A 24605-nucleotide genomic window follows, 5' to 3' on the forward strand; every position below is an offset into this window, starting at 1 on the left:
CTTCATAATTTCTCAGTGATTTGTGGTTAATACGATCAAAGGTTTATTTGTATTTTGACTTTAATATACTGCATACAATTACAATATTCACAGTAAAACCCCTTTTAGAATCTGCACCATTTAACCAGGACTTCCTGGAGAAAAACAAAAAAAGTACGACCATATAATGAGCATATTTCATAATTATATATAAATACTAGTGGTGGGCATAGATTAATTTTTTTTAATCAAGATTAATCTCACTGTAACCTTGGAATTAATCTAGATTAAAATGGCTCATTTGAATTTTGCCGAAGGCATTCAGAATGTGTGCTACACAAATAAAATAATAATGACTAAAAGGAACGTTAAGTCTTTGAGAACGGGTTACTCAAGACAGATAGTGCATTAGACCAGGGGCTCATCTCCTGTTTCCAAAACGCATCACAAACTGCTTGAGAAAGTTGTAAACTAATTCCACATTGCACAAGGTGCAAACAATCTTACGCCTGTTTCACACATACTCCGTCTGCAGTGCGTATGCGTTTCGTATGTTTTTACGCACCCATGTTAACGGATTCCAGCGTTCACGCGGTTGCGGTCCATCAGTGTGTTCCAGGAGCGGTGCGTCTGCAGCAGTGCAGCGATCGTTCACGTACCGAGTAGCGGACTGCAAACACTTCCTGTGTGAAAGCACAATGAGTATGAGTCCTTGCTGCTTCTGCACCACATACGTAATGCACGTCTTGATTTTGCGGAGTTAGATGTGTTCCTAGGTCAACATGTTTTGTTGACCCTGGAACAACATTTTACACAAAAAATGTAGTCTTGACCATATCCCCACACCTAAACCTAACCTTAACCATGAGTGATCCTTAAAATCAGAGGAAATGATAGATGAATGACACTGATGTACAAGCACATAACAGTGATTGTAAGTGTAAACTTCACAAAATCTATAAACTTGTTCTTCAAATCTGATTGGTTAATCACAATGTTGTTCCAGGGTCAACAAAGATGTTGTCCCAGGAACATGTCTCACTTGGTAAAATCAGGTTCTGCCATACGTAACGCACACTTACTGCAGATGGATTATGTGTGAAAAAGGCGTTCGTCTTGTCGAGGTTTCCATTGGGAAGCTTCGTAAAAAAAAATAATAATCCCTGAAGCAAACCCAGCATCTTAGCTGCATCCATGTTAGCACGTCATGTTTGATGTGGTCATTTCACAGTAGCCACACACAAAGGTTTAAAGACTCGTTCTCGCCCCCTACAGATTCGGCTAGGTATACATCCGCACTAAAATATCAGAGTTCAGAGTCATAATAGCTTACCATCTCCAAACCCAACTTTGAGAATAGATTAACGGCCCACCACTAATAAATACTCAAAAAAAAATACATATAAAACATACAAGTAACAAAATGCAAAAGACAAAAAATGCATTTCATTATAAAACTTTATTGAAGGATTGTTTGTCCTGGATCAGGATGGAATGATATGAAAAAGATGTAAGAGTTCGTCTCTGTGGAAATAAGGAGAGGGCAATAAAACCAGACAATTTAAGAGAAAGAAAAATACAGTGCTCCACGATGCACCAGTTCACTTTAAAACCATACAGAACTCCAGCAATGCTTCGCTCAACAGCAGCCCATACGCAGACCCTCAGGAAACGGTCTTGAGATGTGTTCGTTCAACTCCAAACCACTGCATTTCAATCGCCGTCTGTTCACTTCAACAAAATAAGAGTGTTTTCAGTTACACCCGTCCTTTTAAAACAACAAGCAATCGGGAAAGCACTGCTCCGATTCCAATGAATGCAGCGTGGATCCCGAACCGCAACGCTTTTTGAATCACATCAGCTGATTCTGAAGGAGTTTCTCCACAGCAGCTGTAGAACATCCGCTTTGGCCTCTTGATCATTGGCAAACATGTAAAATCTAGCTGAAATAACATAAAAGAAGCTGACGAACGAAGCCCTGCAGCTCTCAGGACACGCCGCCGCTGAGATCTCAGGCCGGCCCCTGATGAAAGGCAACACATGACCACTGATCAGTGATCCACGTCCTTCGGGACGGGCCGTGGTTTGGCTGTGCGGCAGGTGTGATGTGCGGCTATAACTTCAAGGTTCCCGGCAGAAGGCTTCCGTTGCACAGTCTGTAGAAGCGCAGGTCGTTCACGATACGATACACTCCCTGAGAAAATGATGGCAGGTCCTGCGAAGGGTGGAAGAGACACAAACGAGATGTGACTTGTGTTGAAACATGAAAATGGTTCACAAACCACTGACATCATCCAAACTGGATGAACTGGATATAGATTTAGAAACACATTATACACATAAAATAATTATATACTGGTAACACTTATTTTGCATATTATATATGTATATAATAAATAATTAATTCAGTAACAACACATTAAAAAGAAAAAAAGTGATGTTTAAGACATTTGTAATTTATAAACTTAGAAATGTCTTAATCACTTTTTTCTTTATGTAAACATATTCAGTATATACAGTTTGTGTCTTTTAGTGTTGTCAGAAATAGATATTTCGATAAGTATCAATACTAAAATATCTGAACGGTACCAATACTAATTTCTCTATAAGTATTAATACACCGATACTAGCTGAGCTGTCACGTTCACTTCTCTTCAAAGGCACGTTGACAAACACCACAGGTGCCCGCAGTGCTCTGGTTAAACAGCTGAAGTGAATAGAAAGATGCCAAGTGCAGCACACCCGCGACCGGCTTTGGTTGATAAAGAACAAAGCAGTTCATAATGGATGCGCAGTACACCTGTGTTTGACGTACCATGAGCTCTAAGGCGAACGACTCGCCGTCACTTTCTCTCACACGTGCAAAATTTGTGTGTGTGTGAGAGAATCTTAAATGCTAAATCGACGTGCTACATGCACGTGCTAAACGATATTCTTTGTTGTATTTTCCTTGTTTTCCTGTAAAAATAACCTTAGTAGACAATAATCAGACAACCTGATTAATATTCATGAATCCATTACTGTTCTTATTGGTAGAATTCGTATTATTATCATCATCATCATCATCATCTTATCAGTGTTATTGTTAGTTTTCAAGGTATTGTATTGAAGTTTGAAATTCTAGTATCGTGACAAAACTAGTGTCTTTAATTTAGGCTGGTTTTAATGTAAAACAAGGTTTCCTAAAACAGCCTTAATTTTTTTGTTGCTAATTATAAGCAAAACATTTTCCTGTTTAATTTTTGCATCAAAAAAAATTTGTGGGGTAATCACCTGACATATTTATAAGCGTGAGAACATTAAAAGTAGTTAAAGACAGAGCTCTGTCAAAAAAAAAAGACTATGTTCCAATGCTTCACATTTGTAAAAAGAACACAATATTCAGGTATTACTGGCCCAGTCATGTTCTCTCACCCTCTCTGGCCTGAAGTTTCGGGCAAGCGTTGTTCGCTGGTGTGGGTCGAGGCCTTCGCAGCCGTTGAGGAACTCTGGCAGGAAGGAAGAGTAAAACGCTTGGAAATCCACAGCCGCCATGTTGTAGAGCGCCAGCGTGATGTCGTCCTGGAGGAGGTCGTGACTCTTGTGCAGGAGGACTTGCAGAAGAACATTTAAGAAGTGGAACAGCATGGTGTTCCGGAACAACTTCTGCACAAGAACATGAACACATCAAAAAAACTGAATCTGAATTAAAAACAGTACATACATCACACCTATAAAAAAAAAAAGAAATTAAGCTAAACATTTAATAAATTTCAATAAATAAATTTTAATAAATTTATATTAAATAACATTAATTTATATTAAATATAAGTGACAAATTAATCTATAACATACTTAATTTTAATTAAAAACTTGTTTAATTTTTAATTCTTCAATATATATTTAATAGGATTTCAATTTTATCTGTATTAAATTTGTATTTATATTGAACAATACACATTTTAAATTAAACATTACATATTAAATGTAAATACAACTTAAACATTTGAAATAGTGTAGTTTTTAATTTATATAAAATACAAGTGTATTTTTTATTTATATGAATATATTTACATTAAGTAAATTTTTTAGTTTATTAAATACAAATTCAATTTTTATTTATATTACATGCTAAATGTTTATATATGAAAATATAATTCACATTTTCTATATTAAATATAAATAAAATGAAAATATAACAAATATAATATTTTTAATTTAGAAATCAAGTAAATAATAATAATAATAATAATAATACATTTAAATAAAGAACATTTTTTACCCTGTGGTAGAGCTTGTGTTTGGTGTTCAAGACCTCCAAGTAACTCAAGTTTTGTTTGAAGATGTGAATGTCCGGTTGCAGAAAAGACTGACCAAATGCCTGCAAATCAGAGACACTGCACTCAGACACAAAAACAGTAATAAACAATAAAAGCAAGAAACGTTGAAAACTGGGCTGACTCCAAACACACTAAAGCAGGGGTTTTCAGCCTGTGGGGCGCTAGCATCTGGAAATCCAGAGGCATAGCCTCCAGTAACATATTCATGAATACGAGCTAGCAAATCTTTAGCTATCCACTAGGGGTCAATCTGATTCGTCCCACTGCTAATCAGTCGACAGTCAGAGTAGAGCTGGCTCGAGTATCAGTCACACTGACACCGTAAGATGATCGACTGTTGGCCATGTTGGGAATCCAGCCACTTATTGGCATGTTGCTATCGGCCATCACTCTGAATCAGGTAATATATTTATTATCAGGTCATAGATTGGTTTCATTATAACTACGCACACTATATCGGGGCAGTAATTTAAATTAGACAAACTTGGGGGGATCCTGTTAGAAAAGGTTGAAAACCCCTTTACTCAAGTGCCACTGAAATAGCTGATTGATGAAATTCTTTATAGTGAATGAATCAAACTCTGAATCAGACTGAATCAATGAATCAGATCAGTTAGGAAGGGAGACCCAGACCTGGTTAAGACATGTTTTTAGGGCTGTTATACATGTGCGGTTGATACCTGCATGGCAACGATGAACTGCGCCTGGTTCTCCATGAGTTCTTCAGATCCGGTTCTCTGAACGCTGCTCAGCACTGAGCTTTTGAAGAAGAACCTCCAGTTCTGATGAAGAATCTGGAAGAGCAGCTCAAACATCTCTGCTTTCACATCCGGACAGGAACGCTGTTGAACACAGAGACCAAGATCAGCAAAGAGCTTCCAGAAGAAGAATGTTAGAGACCTTTTAAGAGACCTTTAGATCGCTTTTTAATTAAGCCATTTTTAATCTTTAAATAATGACAATATTCTGTACTTATCATCATGTAATAATTACTGTAAGTGTTTCTATGTAGTTTTTCTTCTAGACAACAATTAGCACGTGTCTTGTAGATGCAAATGTATTTATATTCGGTTTTCAACACAATTTTTTTTTATTTTTAGAGAAGTAATATTCAGATCTATTTTAATTGTTTTAGGGTTGTATATTAACATATCACATTTACATCACAGGGTATCAGAAGTTCATCATTTTGAAAATGTATGAACCATAAAGCTGAAAAAAACATGCAAACTTTCAGATTTTGTTAAGAGGATAAAAAAGAAAAGAAAAAAGTAGACCTATTTCATGTCAGATTTTACAGGGTTACTAATATACATCACCTATTTACATATATGGTCATGAGATAACCATAAATTCATCCCCTTTAACCTAAGCACTCTGAGGTTGGGTGTCTTTTAATTCATGCCTCATACCTCTGCCACTATCGGGTAAACCTGATCCAAACAAAGACTGAGGATGCTGGGTAACAGAGGTTTGAAGGTCTGACCGGGTTCTTGAACCACCACCTGACACAATGATCCAAAGACAAACCGTGAGCAGCATGTTTAATGAACACAGGAAGCCAAACACAGAGTTGCTTTTGTTCCTCGTACCTGCAGAATCTTGAGAAACTTCTGAACCACTTTGGAGCCAGAGCTGCCCTCCTGTAAGATGCTCACCGCCAGCTGATCTCTGAGGAACATGGTGAAGATTTAGCTATGTTAGATACGCATGACCGATTAGCACTCATACAGATCCAGACACATCTGATGAGATGTGAAGGTCACCTGGTGAACATGCCGAGGAAGGTCTGGATGATCTGCTCGGTGAAGGCCACGCCCATCTGCACACGCAGCGCTTGAAACAGCGTGAGAAAGAAGCTCAGCATCTCATCCGTCACATCTGAGAGAGGGAAAATGCACAAGACAAGATGTCAGTCCACTGAAACTGAGCCAATACGATTCCAGCACTAGAAGGCAGTGAAGAAGACGTTGTCATGAACGTTGCTGAGAGTTCAGGTGATGATTTAGTTACCTGGCTGCTGGATGAAGTGTGGGAAGAGCGCGAGCGTGACCTGGACTGACTCCTGCAGGCTGTTGTAACAGATCTGACGGGATTTGGTGGCCTCTCCTGATATACTGTCCACCAGATCCTTCAACACACACAGAGTCTGCTGGATCACCGCTTTACCTGACGGACACAAGAGGAGTTCAATTAGAACATTTTTTATTAATAATGGGTGGGACTATGTGATATCATTTATATTATAATATTATAATGTATTTTTTTTTCCCCAAGACACTAATACTTTTATTCAGCAAGGATGTTTAAATTGATCAAAATATTTATTGAGAAATAAAACAATTCAAATAAATGCTCTTGTTTAAAAAAAGAAAAAAAGTAAACAAAGTTAGTTTTATGGTTTTATGTTTTTTAAAGTAATATTTTCTGCTCACCAAGTATTTACCTTGATGAAAAATACAGTAAAAACAGTTACATTGAAAAATATGATTACAATTTAAAATAACTGCTTTGAATTTTCATATTTTAAAATGTTATTTATTTCTGTGATCAAAGCTGAATTTTGACCATCACTCCAGTCTTCAGAGTCGCATGATCCTTCGGAAATCACTCTAATGATGATATGCTGCTCAAAAAAACATTTTCTTTTTTTATTAAAACAGTTGTGGTGTTTAATATTTTTTCGAAAACTGATCATTTTTTTTTCAGGACTCTTCGATATATCATAAGTTCAAAAGAACAGCATTTATCTGAAATCTAAATCTTTTGTATGATTAGAAATTTTAATCAATTTAAGGCATCCTTGCTGAATTGACGTTTTCCTGTATTTATTTATTTATATATATATATATATATCTTACTGACCCAAAGGATAATCATCTTTATTTCCACTAATAAATACATCAGCTATTAATCATGTGTTGCTCTTACTGTTGTGATGATGGCTGGGTGGGCGGGGCAGGAGGCGGTACTGATGCGTGAGACTGCTGAGAAGCCGCGCGTGATTGGCTGAGCGGTTGGGCCACTGCTGCTCCGCCTCTGGCAGGCTGGGCCACGGCAGCAGCAGCATGTTAGACAGAGCTCGACACACGAGGACTTGAGCCTGGGACAGAAACAACCAGCATTACATCACAAACAAACACAGACGGAGCCACACGGTCCTGTCCTTCAAACACACACCTCCTGAGGTAATCTGTGGTTATGATTCTCTGTGATCAGGTTGAAAATATTCTGCACGGCTGGCAGCGACATCAGAAACACGGGCCGCACGGTGGTGGCCATGGACACCTGGAGATGGCACGCAGATAACAGCAGTTTCTCTGGGACCTAAGCACACAGAGATCAAGCAGATTAGTGTTTCTCCAGTCAAAGAAAGAGGAAACACTGGTTAAACAGAGTTAACCTAAACATCTAGTGAAACTGTAAACCTTAACACACAAGTAATGTTTTAGTTTAAAGACAACCCAACTAAATATACAGTAATGGACATTAGTACTGAAAACTTTAATGTGAAGACTTCATGAGTAAATTAATTTACTCTATGGTGTTTATATTTTAATAAGTTGTAGGTGGTTTTAAAAGCACATATTTGTACTCCATCTCTTTGAGAGCTGCTTGTAGGAGCAAACAGACATTTCAAAATAAGAGTCCCAGTGTATTTCAGGTAGTTTCAATCAAAAGTCCCTCATAAAATGCATTTTTTTTGGTATTTCAGTTCAAAAACGGTAATATTAGTATAGTGTCACATGATCCTTCAGAAATCATTCTGATATGATGAGCAGAGAGATAAAGCACAGCCAAAGCATAACCATTTAAAAATAAGTGTCTCAGTGTATTTTAGGATTGTTCAGAATTAAAAGTCCTGCATTATGCATGGGGAAACTTGTGCAATGGATGCAGTGTCTGCATTGAATAAATCTGTTGAAATAATTTCTCCTGTACAATAAAACCAAGTTACATGTACAAAATGCAATGGTACTGCAAAATTAAGATATAATGTAATGATTCAAATTACAGCACCTTCATCAAATTAATAAAAACACAGATGAGCATACTTTATTCATCATTTAGTAAAAATAGAGTTTAAAAAAACTTAACAAAAAGGTATTTCACCTTGTTGCATTCGTTTTGGCACAATAATGTTTACTGCCTTTGAAATTATGTTTACTGCTATAAGCAAAATCCAATATTGATTGACCTATAATTATATATATGTACAGGAGTGTGCAGATGTGGATGAGCAACCAAAATAAAAAAAAATGGTTGACATGGCTGAGTTTTTGATCGACTAACTGCAACTCTGCATTAGATTTACATTCAAACTGAATGCATAAATCTGACGGTTATATGCATAAAACTGTGACATTCATTGACCCCTTCACTCGCTAAAATCAACAGGTCATATACTTTCTTTCCAGAAACCCGCCAAAATAAAAGCTTGCTGATTTGAGGTTTGAAAATGTATATAAAAATTTCAATGTGGATGTTGAACAAAACATGTTTTGAGTATTTTAAACTTGCAATTACCATGTCCTACTTTAAATGAGCACTGAAGATCATTCATAAAGATCAAATCACCTTGGCACTGATGAGAGGGGTCGTGGCAGCCATACTCGACGTGATGAGATCCATAAATTGTGTTTGATCTTGTTGTCGCTGCACCTCCCCACAAAACTGAGCCAGCCAATGAGAATACGCCTGCAGAGCAGCCAATGACTGTGCATGCCTGCAGAACAGATGTTTATTAAGCATGATTATAAAGCAATCCACCATAATGTTAACTGATGGCAAATAGCACCTTAAAGTGTGTTTAAGACTACTTACACGTCTATAAGATCTGGCTTAAGCACTGAAGGAACAGCCATTTCTACATCATACAGGCAGATCTGAGAACCGTAACACGACACTTCCACCAATCTGAGAGGAAAAACAATATCACCATCAAATATTTCAGTCAGTTGAAAAAGGGGCATTAAAAAGTCTTTCATATTTTAAATGGTATTACAAAAGTCTTAGTTCCTTCTTTAAGCAGATTTAAATTTGGAAACAGAAAAACAGGAATCACAATATGGCCAAATGTGATTATTCAACTATTTAAATTCAATTCCATTCAACTTTATTCCACTTTGGAACATTCATTCACGGATTTGCTTTACGCCACTGTCTTTACACCCAGACGAAACTTACTGGAGAAGTGTGAAATTATATACCTCTGTAAATAAATACTGTTTTAATTCACATCTCTCCGAAATATCTGTGACCAGTTCATATCAGCAAAACGATATATCGGTCGTGCTCTAATTTGAAGTGTAAATCAAGGCATAAAACATGAGCAAATGCAGAGGACATCAAGTACACCCATAAGGAGGGAGTGTTGTTAAATGAGGAATTGTGAATCAGGAACTGACCTCTGCACGATTGCGAGAGCGTCGTTGAAGCGAGTGGTGAAGACGTCCCCAGTGAAGAACTCGGCCAAGCGTCCCACGGCCTGCAGAAGAGAGCTCAGGTCTCGAAGAGCGCAGTGCAGCTTTCTGCAGTCGGCCTCCGCTGTGATGTTCAGCCTGCGGCCTGTTCACACACACACACAGAGAGAGGTGTGAAACCACTCAACAACAGCTGACAGCAGCTCACTAGCACATGAGAACACCACCACTAATGACCATCGGAGCGATCATTATAAGACCAGACACTACTGCAACACTACTCACTCAACTTGTACAGACCGATTACGCTTTCAAGCAATCAATAGAAAGTACATAACTTCTCGTTAATACTGTTATTTAGCAAGGGTGCACTAAATTGATCAAAACTAACAGTAAAAAGAACTTTTTTTCAAATAAATGCTGTTCTTTTGAACTTTGTTCGTCATAGAATCCTGGAGAAAAAAAAAATTCTATCTATCTATCTATCTATCTATCGAGCAGCAAAGCTGGTTTCCACAGAAAAACCCATTAAGCAAACTTTTTTTACATTTATGTTAAGATGAAATGTTGAAACAAAAATTTTCTTTAGCATCAAATCAGCATTTTAGACTGATTGACTGGAGTAATGATGCTGAAAATTCAGCTTTGCATGACAGGAATAAATGGCATTTCAAAATATTTTTAAATAGAAAACAGCTATTTTGAAATCGCAACAATATTTCAAAAGATCACTGTTTTTGTTGTATTTTAAAGAAGTAAAAAAAAAAAAAAAAACCTGGCTGAGTGACAAGGAAATAAAGTTGTCAGATGTCACATTTCCTGCAAATTCCCCTTAATGCTTTGCTGCAATAAGACATTCAAGAGTAAAATTTGGATACAGAGTAAAAATGACAACATCTGCATGGAATTTTTCAATGAGCTTTGCACAATGAATTCTGGGATTGCCTTATTCTAATGTTTCGAGATGAACCTGTAGATATCATGGAAAAATTCTTTAGTTTTTGTAATTTAATTTAAAATGCAAACATTCTTATATTCTAGATTCATTGCACACAAACTGAAATATTTCCAGATTAATATTTTTTGGTTTTAATTTCTGATTGTTATGACTTACAAAATTTGTAATTTTCCTAAGCAGTATCTAAAAAAAATTGAATATTCCATTTTGAGCTCGATTAATTTGATTAATTTTGAGTATAAATCCTGGGTACCTCCTGAGCTAGTTTAGAACATGCAACCGCAATTATGGGAAAGACTGCTGACTTGACAGTTGTTCAGAAGACAATCATCAACACCTTCAACATGGAGGGTAAGCCACAGAAGGTCAATGCTGAACGGGCTGGCTGTTCACAGAGTGCTGTATCAAAATATATTCATAGAAAGTTGACTGGAAGGAAGAAGTGTGGTAGGAAAAGGTGCACAAGCACCAGGGATGACCACAGCCTTGGGGAGATTGTCAATAAAAGCCAATTCAAGAACTTAGGAGAGCTTCACAAGGAGTGGACTCAAGCCAAAGGCAGCGGATCAAGAGTCACCACACTCAGACGTCTTCAGGAAAAGAGCAACAGCTGTCACATTCCTAGAGACAAACCACCCCTGAACCAAAAAATAATAATAATAATAAATAAAAAGCATTTCACCTGGGGTAAGGAGAAAAAGAACTGGACTGTTGCTCAGTGGCAAAAGTACTCTTTTCAGATGAAAGTAAATTTAGCATTTCATTTGGAAATCAAGGTCTGGAGTCTGGAGGAAGACTGGAGAGGCACAGAATCCACACTACTTGAAGTCCAGTGTGAAGTTTCTGAAGTCAGAGATGATTTGGGTGAAGTGACATCTGCTGGTGTTGGTCCATTGTGTTTTATCAAGTCCAAAGTCAATGCAGCCATCTACCAGGAGATTTTGGAGCACTTTATGCTTCCATCTGTTGACAAGCTTTATGGAGATGCTGGTTTCATTTTGCAGCAGGACTTTAGCACCTGCCCACAGTGCCAAAACCACTTCCAAGTAGTTTGAGGACCATGATATTACTGTGCTTGATTGGCCAGCCAACTCACCTGACCTGAACCTCACAGAGAATCTATGGGGTATTGTGAGGAGGAAGAGAAGTAACATCTGACAAACAATACAGAGGAGCTGAAGGACACTATCAAAGCAACCTGGGCTTCAATAACACCTCTGAAAACACCTTGGCTGATCACCTCCACGCCATGCCGCACTGAAACAGTAATTCATACAAAAGGAGCCCCGACCAAGTATTGAGTGGAAAATTAAACCTGCTTTGAAGATCTTGAACATTTCTGTTTTGTAAATCTTTTTGTGATTGATCTTTGAGAAAATATTCACACTTTATTGAGGTAATTAATGTTTTATTTTCCAAAGCTGTAAATCATTAGAATCAGAATTAAAACAAACAACTCTTGAAATATTTCAGTTTGTGTGCAATTAATCTACAGTAAGAAAGATAGCTTTTTATTATTATTATTAAATTACAAAAAATAAGTGATATTAAATTTTTTGGGAGATGCACCTTTATTACACACATATTAGGGATGTCAAATTTCGATTATTTCCATGATCGATCGTCGTTTAAATTAACGATCAATTAATCGATTAATCGTTAACCATAATACTGCAAAATGCGTCTATTGCAGGCACGCAGTCAGCGGTATGACAGGATGTGCAAAAGCCACACACACACACAAAACGCTTTCTCACTTGATTTAAAGAGGTTTTAGTCTGAATAAAATGCTAGTAGCAGGATTATAAAATGAATAGATGCGATTATGATCATTTGATAAAATGAAGAGAGCGCGCCATACTTTTGAGGTCATTTTACTTTGTTGACAGTTTCCAATCCCGCACGGAGAACGCTGAACGCGCCTCTTTAAATGGTTTTGTGGTGCTCGTTGTTGTATTTTAAAGCACAATTGCAATGTTTTCAACTGATATTATTGTATAAAATTATCCGAAATGTGGAGCGCGTGTGACTGCGCTGCGCATTAAGTGAACTACATCGGCGCTGCTGCACCAAAACACAGTTGCTCACATTAATTTGATCCTGCTGGATTCTGTCCTAGAAAATGTCAGATTTTTAAAAATCCGGCATACAGCGCATTAGATCGTTACAGTGCATGCGTGCACACGAGGATGAGCGAGCGCGGCTTTGGCTAGATTTATTTGGAGGTTATTGCTCATGTCTCATTCGGCACAAATCGAAATGTTTCCATATTCGCAATGTATTTGAATGTTAAACTATTATTTATAATGTAAACTAGGCTTGTACTTAACACGCATTCGCATATAGACTGAAAAGATGATCCTCTTCATATGAGCAAAAACGTCCTTGGCATAACAGCAGAGTGGACCGGTATACTACGGTCTATTTAAACTGAATGCTCCAGGAATGTGTCGGTCACAGCGCCTATTAATCGCTGTTTTGAATCCAGCAATTATTTATTTAGAAATGATAAGATCTGATTATGACAAGTGTGGTATAAAAGCTTTGTTTATTAGAGGAATAATAGGTTAACTGGAAAATGTTAGATCGCGACCATGCTTTTGGACCCCATAGTCTTCATTTACGCGGCTTTGTTCTGGTTTGCCGGTTGGTCACGAATTTCCACAAATTCAGTATATTTAGGCATCGTTTCTTTTCCTAAATCTTCATAGTCTAACCCTCTAATTTCCCAGGTTTATTTTATTATCTTTCGCTTTTAATAACTGTTTTCGCATCTCTTACTGTGGTAAACATGGGAAGGGAAATTAAAGATTTCATGAATTAAGAATTCGTTCGATTTATTAATTTGTTCCCTTATTTCACTTAAATCATGGGTTATTTAGGGAACACAATTAATGAAACATGGACAATTGCCACATTAATAATTCGTAGGAATGAATTAACAAGTTGTAGGAATGAATAGACTACCTGTCCTGTCACTGTGTCCCGCAGCCCTGCAAAGCGCACGATATAAAACAGTCATCTTATGAAATAATTAGTAACTACATTTCTATTGCATTTAATGTTGAAGAACTTTTATGTTGTTTCTATTTTAATGTACTTTAAAGTTTAAATCACATTAAAAGCTTAATTTGTACATTGTGAATAAATGATGATGCTTTTATATATCGTCACCGTCACTCACAGCTGCTCGCACGTGTTGAGTGCGCATGAGCCGCACGCAGCCCAACATTGAATCGGTTAACCGACCATCGATAGCCTTAATCGATTGCATCTCTTATCGACAATTAATCGATCATCGATTAATCGTTGACATCCCTAACACATATGCAAACCTGCTTTCAAATCCGGCCAAAATTTATAATTGAAGAGTATTTGGATACCTAAAAGCATTATCTGGTTGTGCCGCTCTACAGGTTTTGGATTCAAAACTGCGATCTATAAAACTCAGATTACTGTAATGAAGAGAAACTCACTTGCTCCTGATCTCACAATAAACTGCTGCAGCCCAAGATAAATGTCCAGATCCTCCTGGAGCACCTGAAACTAAAGACACAAACATGCATCTAAATAAACAACTTGAATTTTCATTTAAATTTATATAAAATATATAATACAATTTAAAATCACAATGTATAAAGTTCTATAGAACTGACAGCTCTAAAACTCCTACTCATGTGGATTACATAAATCCTTCATTATTGCTTCTGGGTTTTTAAATGAGATTTATTTCCATATTAAACATCAATTAGACTTGCCAATGAAGAGTCGGTTGTTTTCAGTACAAAGGAAACGAGGACACACACGCTCACCCACACATACACCTACCAGAACAGAAAAGGTCTGGGACGGCAGCAGCTCCATCACCCTGGCAACCACCTCCAAACTCTGACGCAGGTACCGCTGCCATTCCGTCTGTTGCTATGGAAACCAGAGGGAGGGAAAGTTCCAAAAATTCTGCAGAACAAAACTGATGCTGTGTGTGTTTAATCGATCCTTACATCATCGTCAAGGGTCTCGTCATCGAGTTCTTCTAGCTGACTCTGGTTTAACCTGAACTGGATCCTGTTAAGAACTTCCCGCAGCAGCAGAACTAGAGCATCTTTATACCTGGACACACACACACACACACACACACACACACAGATTAATGCAATGTTTCTACTACAACCTAATCTCAATTCCTGGGCTGACAAAAAGTCCACAGACACACACCTGTTAACAACACTGTCACTGTCAGCCAATCGGCTTCTGATCTTGTTGGTCAGGTAGTCCAGGAATATACTACAGATGTCCAGACAGGCCAGATAACCCTCTTGACTCGGCTACAACAAATCAAACACACGTTTTAGTGAAGAGGTGCACAAAGATTAAGAATTTTAGAGATGAATCACCCTCTACTTTAACGGGTAAAATGTTTCCTGTGGTGCACTTTTCACATCAAAAACTGTCATAACTTAGACATAAAAGCCCATTATGTATCATCAATTTGCCCTCGAGTTGAACTCTATATGTTTAAAGGGGACGGTCTCCTTGAAGACTTCCACTGCACTGTTCAGAAAGCATCGTTGCATATGAACTACGACACTTTTGATATAATAGCTGCTGAGATTAATTATTCATGAAAAGTGCTGATTATAGCATTATTTTTGGTGAGTGTGCAGGACTCTCATGGTCACTTGTGCTGAACTGAAGTGACTGACAGCTCCACTCATTATAAACTGAGTGATCTGTGCTTGCTTTTAAATGTAAATAGCAGATGATTTTCATGCTAAAAGGGACACAGTGAATTTAAGATATGGGCTTGATATACTGATTAAATTATTTTGCAAAAAAACTACTAATTAAAAATGAGTCCTTACATAAAATAAAATAAATTCACTGATCACATAGACCTTAAAATGAACATGCTTACTGACATGCTGACAGTATCTTTCTGTGAAGGTTTGTTTACAAATCTGATCTGATAGTGACTGGTTTAGCAAAGAATCTGCCGATAAACACACAATACAGACAAAAAAATGAAAAAAAAATATATATATATTTGGACTAAAAGAAGTTTTGGAGTTCTGAAATTTGCATTATGATTTCATAGTACAATGAACTCATACAGTTCTGTACACATATTTACATGGCCTTTTCAAAAAAATTAGGAAGAAAAAATTGCGTAATTATTATTATATTTTACTTTTGCAGACCAGTGTTATTTTATTATCTTTGAGAAACTATTATAGATGTTCCCTTCTTACACTTACTATATATATATATATATATATATATATATATATATATATATATATATATATATATATATATACTCTATATTTTTCATTTTAGTTAAAGTTACAGCAATGTTTTTTCTTTTTATGTTTTTATCTTAAGTGTTTATTTTACTTTATATGTACTGTATATATTTAGAGTTATTTTATTAAATAATTTGGTTTTGGTTCATTCTTTTAGTGCAGCAGCTTAAATTAAATTAAAATGAGAAGTGTTGATTTGGCATCTGGCTGAAATAAAGTGTTTAAAGGGATAGTTCACTCAAAAATGAAAGTTCTGTCATTAATTACTTACCCGTATGTCGTTCCAAACCAATAAGACCTTTGTTCATCTTCAGAACACAAATTGAGATATTTTTGATGAAATCCGAGAGCTTTCTGACCCTGCACAGACAGCAACGCAACTGAAATGTTTTATGGCCCAGAAACGCAGTAAGGACATCGTTAAAATAGTCCATGTGACATCATGAGGGTGAGTAATTAATGACTATTTTCTTTTTTTGGTGAACTATCCCTTGAGGTTTTTTTTAATTTGATCAAAAGTAGCTTTTTTTATGGTTTTAGTTATAGACAGTAAAAAAAAAAAAAAAAAAAACGATTTTCATGATCCCTCTTATTTTGCTATTATTACCATCTAGAATTTTATGCAAGAGGAATGTAAACTTGTGAGCACCACTGTATGTCAAAAGATCAGTGAAAATTTGACTTCCCAATTCATGACACCAATAGCAGTCAATATAGCGCTTATCTTGTGGTTGAATACTGACAAATCTACTGAGAAGAGTCAAAAGAAAGCACCTTCAAGCCCAGTCACTTTCAGTAAACATTAAACTATGACCAGGAAAACATCCCTAAAAATACAGCAGGTGTTTTCACAGGTGAAAGCATCAAAAATGAGAAGAAAAGGGAAGGCTCGATTAAAAAAAAAGTTCAGAAAAAGGAAATATCATTAGTCATTAACATGGTAAGTTAAGAGTCTGTGCTTCCTGGAACATTAAACGAAGGTGTTTTTACCTGGTTAAAGGTGTACTTGAAGAGCAAAGCTAGAAACTCCACTAGAGGAAACTGGGCGTTAGATTCGATCCTCCGCAGATGAACACTGACAAACAGCCGGAGGAAATCTGTGAACTTTTCCACATAGCTGAGAGGGACAGACAGGCAGAAAAAGGGTTAAAAGCAGCAGTATCAATGAGTTAGAAGTTCAAAGCACGTGCATCCATTTCTTACCTTTCGTCTAATTCTTGCAGTCTGCTTTTGATAGTGTGTGTGTTGGTGTGCGAGTGTGTGAGTCTTTGCAGCAGATAGAAAGTCTGTTGAAACATGCGGAGCAGAAACTCCTCAAAGTCCACAGGGACACAGTTTTTGCACATTAACTCATTAATACAGTTCATGGCCATGACGCCCAGTTTGGCACGTTCGGCGTGGCCCACCATCTGACCAGTCCTGCCGTGTCCCCCGCCGCCATTGGCCATGAGGCTTCCGGGGGTGGAGTCTCCATTAGAAGTGGGCAGAGGTTTCGTTTTGATTGGATGCTGGCATCCGAAGCGAGCGAAATGAAAGATTGAAGCGAGGAGGGCTGGAGTGATAGAAGAGGAGAGAGGGATCCAGCTGAAGAGATGAGCCAAGCACTCCAGCGCTAGCAGACACAGAGCTCCACTTTCAGCTTCCAGAACCAGAGGTGTGCTGTCGCCCGCCAAAACACCTGCAGAACATAACAGACAGCAATTAATATAACAATCACTTACTGATAGGTTTCAAGTTTCAACTACCGATTATTGTATGACTATATCGATTAGTTTGTGATTATCAGTATTGGTTGATAACTGAGATTTTGCTAATCTCTTTTGATTATCAGAAGTGTAAGATCCTGGATTGTGTATATAAATACATAGAAATGTTATTCATCTCTATACATACTATAATAACACTTAATAAAATAAGAAATAAATGAATAATTAAAATTATATTAATAATATTCTTTTATATTATTACTATTATTATTATGTATTACATATGCATGTAAAAAAAAATATATGCAATAAAATGATATGAATTAAATGATAGCTTGCTTTTGAATAATTTTTATTTTATGTTGTATACAAATAACAATTAAATTGAATGTCAAATGAATTGTCAAAAGCCAAATTTGTGGTTTCATCTATAATTATAATTATTAACATTAATACTACAATACACAAAAGTAGCATAATTTTAATAATTATAATATTTTTAGATTTTTTTTTTTTCCAATTATAATTGAAAAAAAATTGCTCAGGCTACAGGATTATAAATTTCAAAAACAAAATACAACAATGTTACGCAGTAAAATAAAATAAAAATAAAAGCACAGTTTTTTTTTCCACAGTTCAAATAGTTACTACTATATAGTGACGTCACTGTCACCTATTCCCTTATTATTTCCCACTAGTTGGTTTCACTGATGTAGACCTTGTCTTTCAAAATGAACCAGTGTCAAAAGGGTGAAAGCAGAAGCTCACCTGACTCTCTAGATGTGGGGGATGGAGGGGGAGTGGTGGCTGTAACACTGTGTTTGTCCCATACTGTCTCCAGAATACCTACCAAGAAAAGTCGTTAAAAAAAACCTGCAAGTCCAAACACATTTTCCAGTGCTTATGTGTACTCTGTACTCTGAAGTAACGAGCTACTAGCGTCTCACCAGTCAGAAGGTTCAGTACGGTGGGGATCTGATCCAGCAGGAGCTTCTTCAGCTCCTCTTTACGAGCGACGCTCAAGTCTTCTCTGGGACAGACCAGCTCTTCTGAGGTCATCTTGAGCAGAACCAAACCCAGCGGTGCTAGAGACGGCGACTGCACTAACTACAACACAAAAACACAACGATGGAGTCAGATCACTTTAAATGATTTAATAACAATGATACAGAATAAAGAATAAGATGTACCTGTAAGGTGTTGCTAAAGAAGTCATGGTAGAACATCGGCCAGTCCTGGCGTCCAATGTCCACGATGACTTTGCACAGCTTGTTTCTGATGAAGAAAGGCAGCAGTGCATGCTGGGAAAGCAGAAGCTTGGGCAAACAGCTACGAAGTTCTGCTTTGTCTTCACTGGCCACACCAACCCACATCTTGTTCACAAGATTCTGCACAGAAGGGCCGACACATTTACTGTAATATCTCATATCTCAAACACAGATGGGGATGCATGTGCGCGAATATTTGTATCTATTTTAGGGTGATTCACATAAACACCTCCAAGTCAGGTTTCACACTAAAAATCAGCAAAAACAAATATTGTACTTTGCATAAAGGAAATTCTATTTTTGTTTAGGGCTGCTCCGATCACGATCGGCCGATCGTTAATGCGCATCTCGTCAGTAAAGCCGGTTCTCTAATCAGCGGTTAATTCCCTCAGCTGCGTGATTTCACATAGAGCAGCTATTACTACACAGAGCCGTTGTTAACTGAGAAGATGCGCCAAAAAACGCTGAAAATTAACGTGATTTGCGCATCTTCTCTAATAACAGCTGCTCTATGTGAAATCATGCACCTGATGGAATTAACCGCTGATTAGAAAACCGGCTTTACTGACGAGATGCGCATTAACGATCGGCCGATCGTGATCGGAGCACCCCTACTTTTGTTCCAATTAACGTGTGTGTGGTGATATTATTTGACCACTTCCCCTTAAAATTTGTTGGCAGCGTGTAATGCACATAGTCTGATCAGTTTTCATGAAATTACATTTACAGAAAATAATCAACTGAAGGGTTCATTTTACCTCAAACACAGTAAGACTGTACATCATGACATATTCATTTCTGCTGTTGGAGAGGAAGTAGAGGCAGTGCCTCCACGAGCCAGGCTGAGCCGCAAAACTGTTCAGCAGCTCTTCTGCAAGACACAACACGACAAAAGAGTGATAAAAACACATTTGGGGAGAAAAACATCCATGTTAAACATCAGAAAGAAACAAACCGAACACTGGAAGTCATTAAAATGTCTAGCTGTGTGGTTTAGACTCAAACACTGAAACTTTGATAAACACGAGCAACACAAGATCACTTCAACAAAGATGCAACTTCTGTAAAGTATAAACGAAGGCTGTTCCCACGACTGGGAGCTCTTCACTCCTAATTTCAGGACAGGCCAACATTGGTTTGTACACAAAGTTTTGCATATTTGCATAAAAAAGAAAACATTGGTTTGTTGCACACCTACATAAATTAGCATTTCAAAACCAGTAGAGCTCAAATACACTATGTTTGTTAGCAGAAGCTACTTTACAATAAATGTATAGCTCCACAGCAATCACATGCATTAATTTTGACACTCTGGATCCAAGTATCTGTTATTTTTAAATCAATCTGCATGCATACTATCTTTTCTAGGAACTGAACTCTTGACGATGACTCCATTAGAAAGGGAAGATTTTTGTTATGGCATTATTTTAAAACACAGATCAACTCTCGTGACAAATAGGAAGTGAAAAACTGAAGTGCAGCTGATAGTTTTTAACATATGTTTTTGTCTGAAAGCATGGTGTGAAACAGAGTGAAGGAGGCTGTACGAGCGAGGACACGACGAGTTCAGCTGACTTCCACTTAAAACAGATACTGTTAAATCTCATTCATGCTTCATATTTGCTTCGTGAATTCATGTACATTTTAAATCATTTTTTATTGCATTATGGACCAAATTTTAGTGGAGTAAAGTCTAAAGTAGAAATTACATACATATGCATCAAGCCATTTCAAAAGGATTAATTTTGAGTGAACTGTTACTTTAAGAGAAAAACTATTACATATTTGTAATGAAGTAAAATAATAACATGGGTTTTAAAAAACGGAATATTCCTGGTATGATAAGTGACTTATTCTGGGTTTGATGCACAAGCCATGCATTTCCTGATAAATGATTACAGATAAATTTACTTCCTCCAAACACATCACTACTGAGAAGAGTACACTGATCACACATTACTAAATGTTTTAACCCAGGATTTAGAATCAAACTTGGAGCCAAATGCTCTCAAACTAAAAGGATTTTATGAAACTCAAGAGACACACAGCTTAAATGTCATGAATGTGTTCTCCACCCACGAAACGTAACCATTATTAGACGCATACCTCACCTTAAAGGGGTCGCACGATCATTTATTTTTATTAGAGGTTCTCTTATAAGTTTTAGAAGCACTGATGCATCATAATTTCGTTTTTAATTATCATTTTCCATTGCATTTAGCAGATGCTTTTATCCAAAGTGATTTACAATAGAAAAACATGAGCAATTAATCACAGAACCAACAATAATATTTTCCAATCTGTCTCCAATCCTTAATTAAACAGGCCATTTTTGTGCTGCTGTGCCTTTAAGACTTTTGTAAACACCAGGGCTTCTGCAGGTTTTATGAAAGTAAATGTAAGAGTTTTTAAGACCTATTCGATATTTTTATTAAAAACATTGACAAAGATTTACTTTTTTGCTATTCGCTATATAAAACAAACGCTGTTGAAATGTGCCACTCTAACAGTGATCAGTTGTCTTGTTTAAAATAAATACCAGACACTCGTTTCTAACACTGGGCTTCTTGAGAAGGATCTGCAGAGCTGTAGGTGTTACACACAGACCAGCTTTAACAAACATAACTGCATTTTACACTTACTCAACAGCACACACACTTTTTCTATTAGCACACTGCTCCTGACAATTTGCTAAATACTGAATAGGCATCACCGAAGTGAACATAGGGTGATCTTGTGCATCTGGAAATGTCTTGAAAGAAGAGAAAAACGAATGTCTCATGATATGAGACAGACGTAACAAATGACAGCCTTTTCAGATTATAAATGTACAAAAGGATGAATCAGGCCATGATAACTGTGTGAACGTGAGTGTCAGGCGTATGCTCACCAATCTCTCGCTTGCGGTCATTGGTGGTGCAGCTGTGGAAAAACTCAGTCATGAGACTCTCCAGGGCCCGTAAGGAGCCCTCCTCTGACGCCTGCAGCACAGAGAGACACAGATGAGGGAGGGAGGAGTAAGAGGAGATATGACAAGATATGACATTTCAATCTGAGCTTTTAATGCAGGCATGCAGTGCATCAAACACAAAAATGCACTGCATCTACTGAATACAAATCCAGCATATATACTCAAAAATGTCGATATGCTGTACATTAAATCCTATGTTCTCACATTTGATTTAAGGTTTAGCAAGCTCCCAGCAAGCTTTATTCTTTATCTGCTGTTGTTTTCGTCACTGTTATGTATTTGGTTTGGGAAGATGTTAATAGCTCTTCATTTATAAGAGAAATTTTAAAGGTTTGTCATGATTAAATCCCCCTCATGTTCTTTATGTTAAGGATGCACAACTAATCTAATTTCTAATCGTCATTACAATCACAGATGGCATGATAATGAAATCATTCAAAGTGGCAATTAATCTTTCAATTTCCACTTACGTTATTCTGAATTATTTATACAAGTTATATCAAGTTTTTTTTTCCATTGTTTCAGTTTAAGTTTTAATATAACATAATACGATGCATATTTTTACTTTTGTTTTGTTTTTCTTTAAAGAAGAAACTAATCCATGCATAGTTGAAATTTGAGGCTTAATACTATAGAAAAATCCATAAAAGTTTTTTCAGGAAGACTATTTCAAGCTTGTTTATTTTAATATAAAAAAATATGGCATGCAGTTGCTCCAAACAATGTTATAAACATCATTCAGTGTAAATTGTGATAATCATAATTAATAAGCACAACAATTTTGAGGGAATGCAACCCTAGTTTATATATATATTTTTTTCTTCCATATATTAACCATAATTGCAGTTGTCAAAGTCATTCTTCTGTGGGACACAGGTGACAAAGCTGAAAAAATATATATATATAGGTATTTAATAATCCTTAAAGTCTATGTGTAATGCATCATATTGCTTTTTTCTTATGGTTTAATTTTTATTCATTTTTTTTATTTATCAATGCTTAACAACTATGTATAATGCATCATGTTGCCTTCTGACAGTTCCCTTATTTTTAGTCCACGCTTGTCCTCAAAACACACACAAAAAGGTGAGTGTGTTCACAGAAAATATTGATAAAAGTGGAAGACCAATACGGGAAGTGGGCTGCTGCTGCTGATGATGATGATGATGATGCTGAGGGCTCTGAATTCTTCGTATGAGTCATGACACGTTGTGTGTGACGTCACAGCAGCTAAAGAATGCCTTTGATTTCCTCACACCGTTTCAGAATGTCCTGAACTCAAGAGGACACCGTTACATACACGCAGAAGAAGCTTGTCTCTGCTTGGTTTGTGTGAATGATTACTGCCTGATTTCACAGAATACACTTCAATTTGACTTGCTTTCATATATGACAGATCTATAACTGCTATCTGTCAGCCCTAAGACATCATAGTACAGTAATACACACCCAAACCTAAGTGTTTTGACGTGCTTAAAAAAAAAAGAAGTCAATTTATTAATTAAATCAATGCTTCTAGCACAATATAATATTGTCATTTATAGGCCAACAGAGGAAAAAAAAGTATTGCAACCTCCAGACACTGCTGCACATACAGAAACTTAATATATTTGCAATTGCGTAGGGGGAAAACAATTATCAAATAGACTGTGAGCGTGTTATATAAATTATATGCATTGATTCTAACTCACCATGCCCGGGCTCTGAGCTTCTATGCGGCTATAATATGAGATGAATCCGTTTCTGCTCGCTCATGCTTCCTCTGGGGCCTTTGTATTTCACCTTTTGGTATCGCTGAAACCCCGCATCACTGTCCCGCAGCCGCCCGGTGGACCCCGGGCTCGGGCTCCGAGACACTTGTTATTACTGTTGATCTAACACGAGCTTAAAGCGAACGAGACTGGAACTGACGCTGCCCGGATACACCGCGACAAACCGCGTAAAACTACTGCGAAACACAGAGAAGAGCAACAAAACAGCGGTCGCAGAAATATGTCGGGACTCTATTCTTTACGTGTCGGTCGGCGGTTGCGCTGTGCGGGACTCGGTGCTTTAATTTAAGCCCCCAGAAGACTGACAGAGCCACTCCTTGGGTCGCGGGGATCGCTCTTTCCGTGCAGGCCTCTCGTATCTTCCTCTCCGCTGCCCATTAAACTACCGGAAGTGACATCTTCCTCATTGAAGTAGAAATGAGAGCGGGCAGAAAGGCTAACAGGGTAAAGGAACGGTTACTTTAGTGGGCGGGACTTAAAGAGGAGAAGCTGCCTCTGATTGGTCCGGTAACAAGGCGATTATTATTATTTTTTTAGTATTTTTTTTAAGTGAGCTTTTCAAACAATACATTACGCAATTGTTTATTTTATTAGGAAATTTTATGTACAAGAAGAGGTGGTCTCTTTGCAAACCTAATTTCCTAAAAACAACAACAAAAAACTGTTGTAAAATGTGTATAACTTTTTTTTTGTCTTGCAGCGAATATTGTTTTTATTGTCACGATTGTAATGCTTTTTGTAAAAACATAAAATATGTATAATATACAAGTTTCAGTACATTTTCGCATTTATATGTTCGATTTGCATTTATTTATTTATAGCACACATTATACATACATATATATATATATATATATATATATATATATATATATATATATATATATGTGTGTGTGTGTGTGTGTG

General features: G+C 37.0%; 1 protein-coding gene across 1 annotated transcript; it reads right to left on the reverse strand.

Moving 5' to 3' along the window:
• Window positions 1-1419: 1419 nt before the first annotated feature.
• On the reverse strand, window positions 1420-24097 carry LOC127954841 (exportin-6-like). The gene is made up of 25 exons (XM_052553412.1): window positions 23619-24097; window positions 21847-21937; window positions 19715-19827; window positions 18879-19076; window positions 18636-18795; window positions 18457-18534; window positions 17186-17660; window positions 16973-17099; window positions 14895-15004; window positions 14681-14789; window positions 14508-14600; window positions 14156-14225; window positions 9707-9866; window positions 9123-9215; window positions 8877-9024; window positions 7479-7625; window positions 7230-7401; window positions 6312-6467; window positions 6065-6179; window positions 5891-5969; window positions 5711-5803; window positions 4979-5140; window positions 4241-4339; window positions 3394-3624; window positions 1420-2194 (listed from the first exon to the last, which is right to left on the reverse strand). The coding sequence occupies exons 1-25, from the start codon at window positions 23619-23621 to the stop codon at window positions 2093-2095; spliced, it is 3384 nt and encodes a 1127-aa protein (XP_052409372.1). The 5' UTR covers window positions 23622-24097; the 3' UTR covers window positions 1420-2092.
• Between the last annotated feature and the right edge of the window lie 508 nt (window positions 24098-24605).

The sequence above is a fragment of the Carassius gibelio genome, chromosome A3, assembly GCF_023724105.1.
Source record: "Carassius gibelio isolate Cgi1373 ecotype wild population from Czech Republic chromosome A3, carGib1.2-hapl.c, whole genome shotgun sequence".
Lineage (NCBI taxonomy): Eukaryota > Metazoa > Chordata > Actinopteri > Cypriniformes > Cyprinidae > Carassius > Carassius gibelio.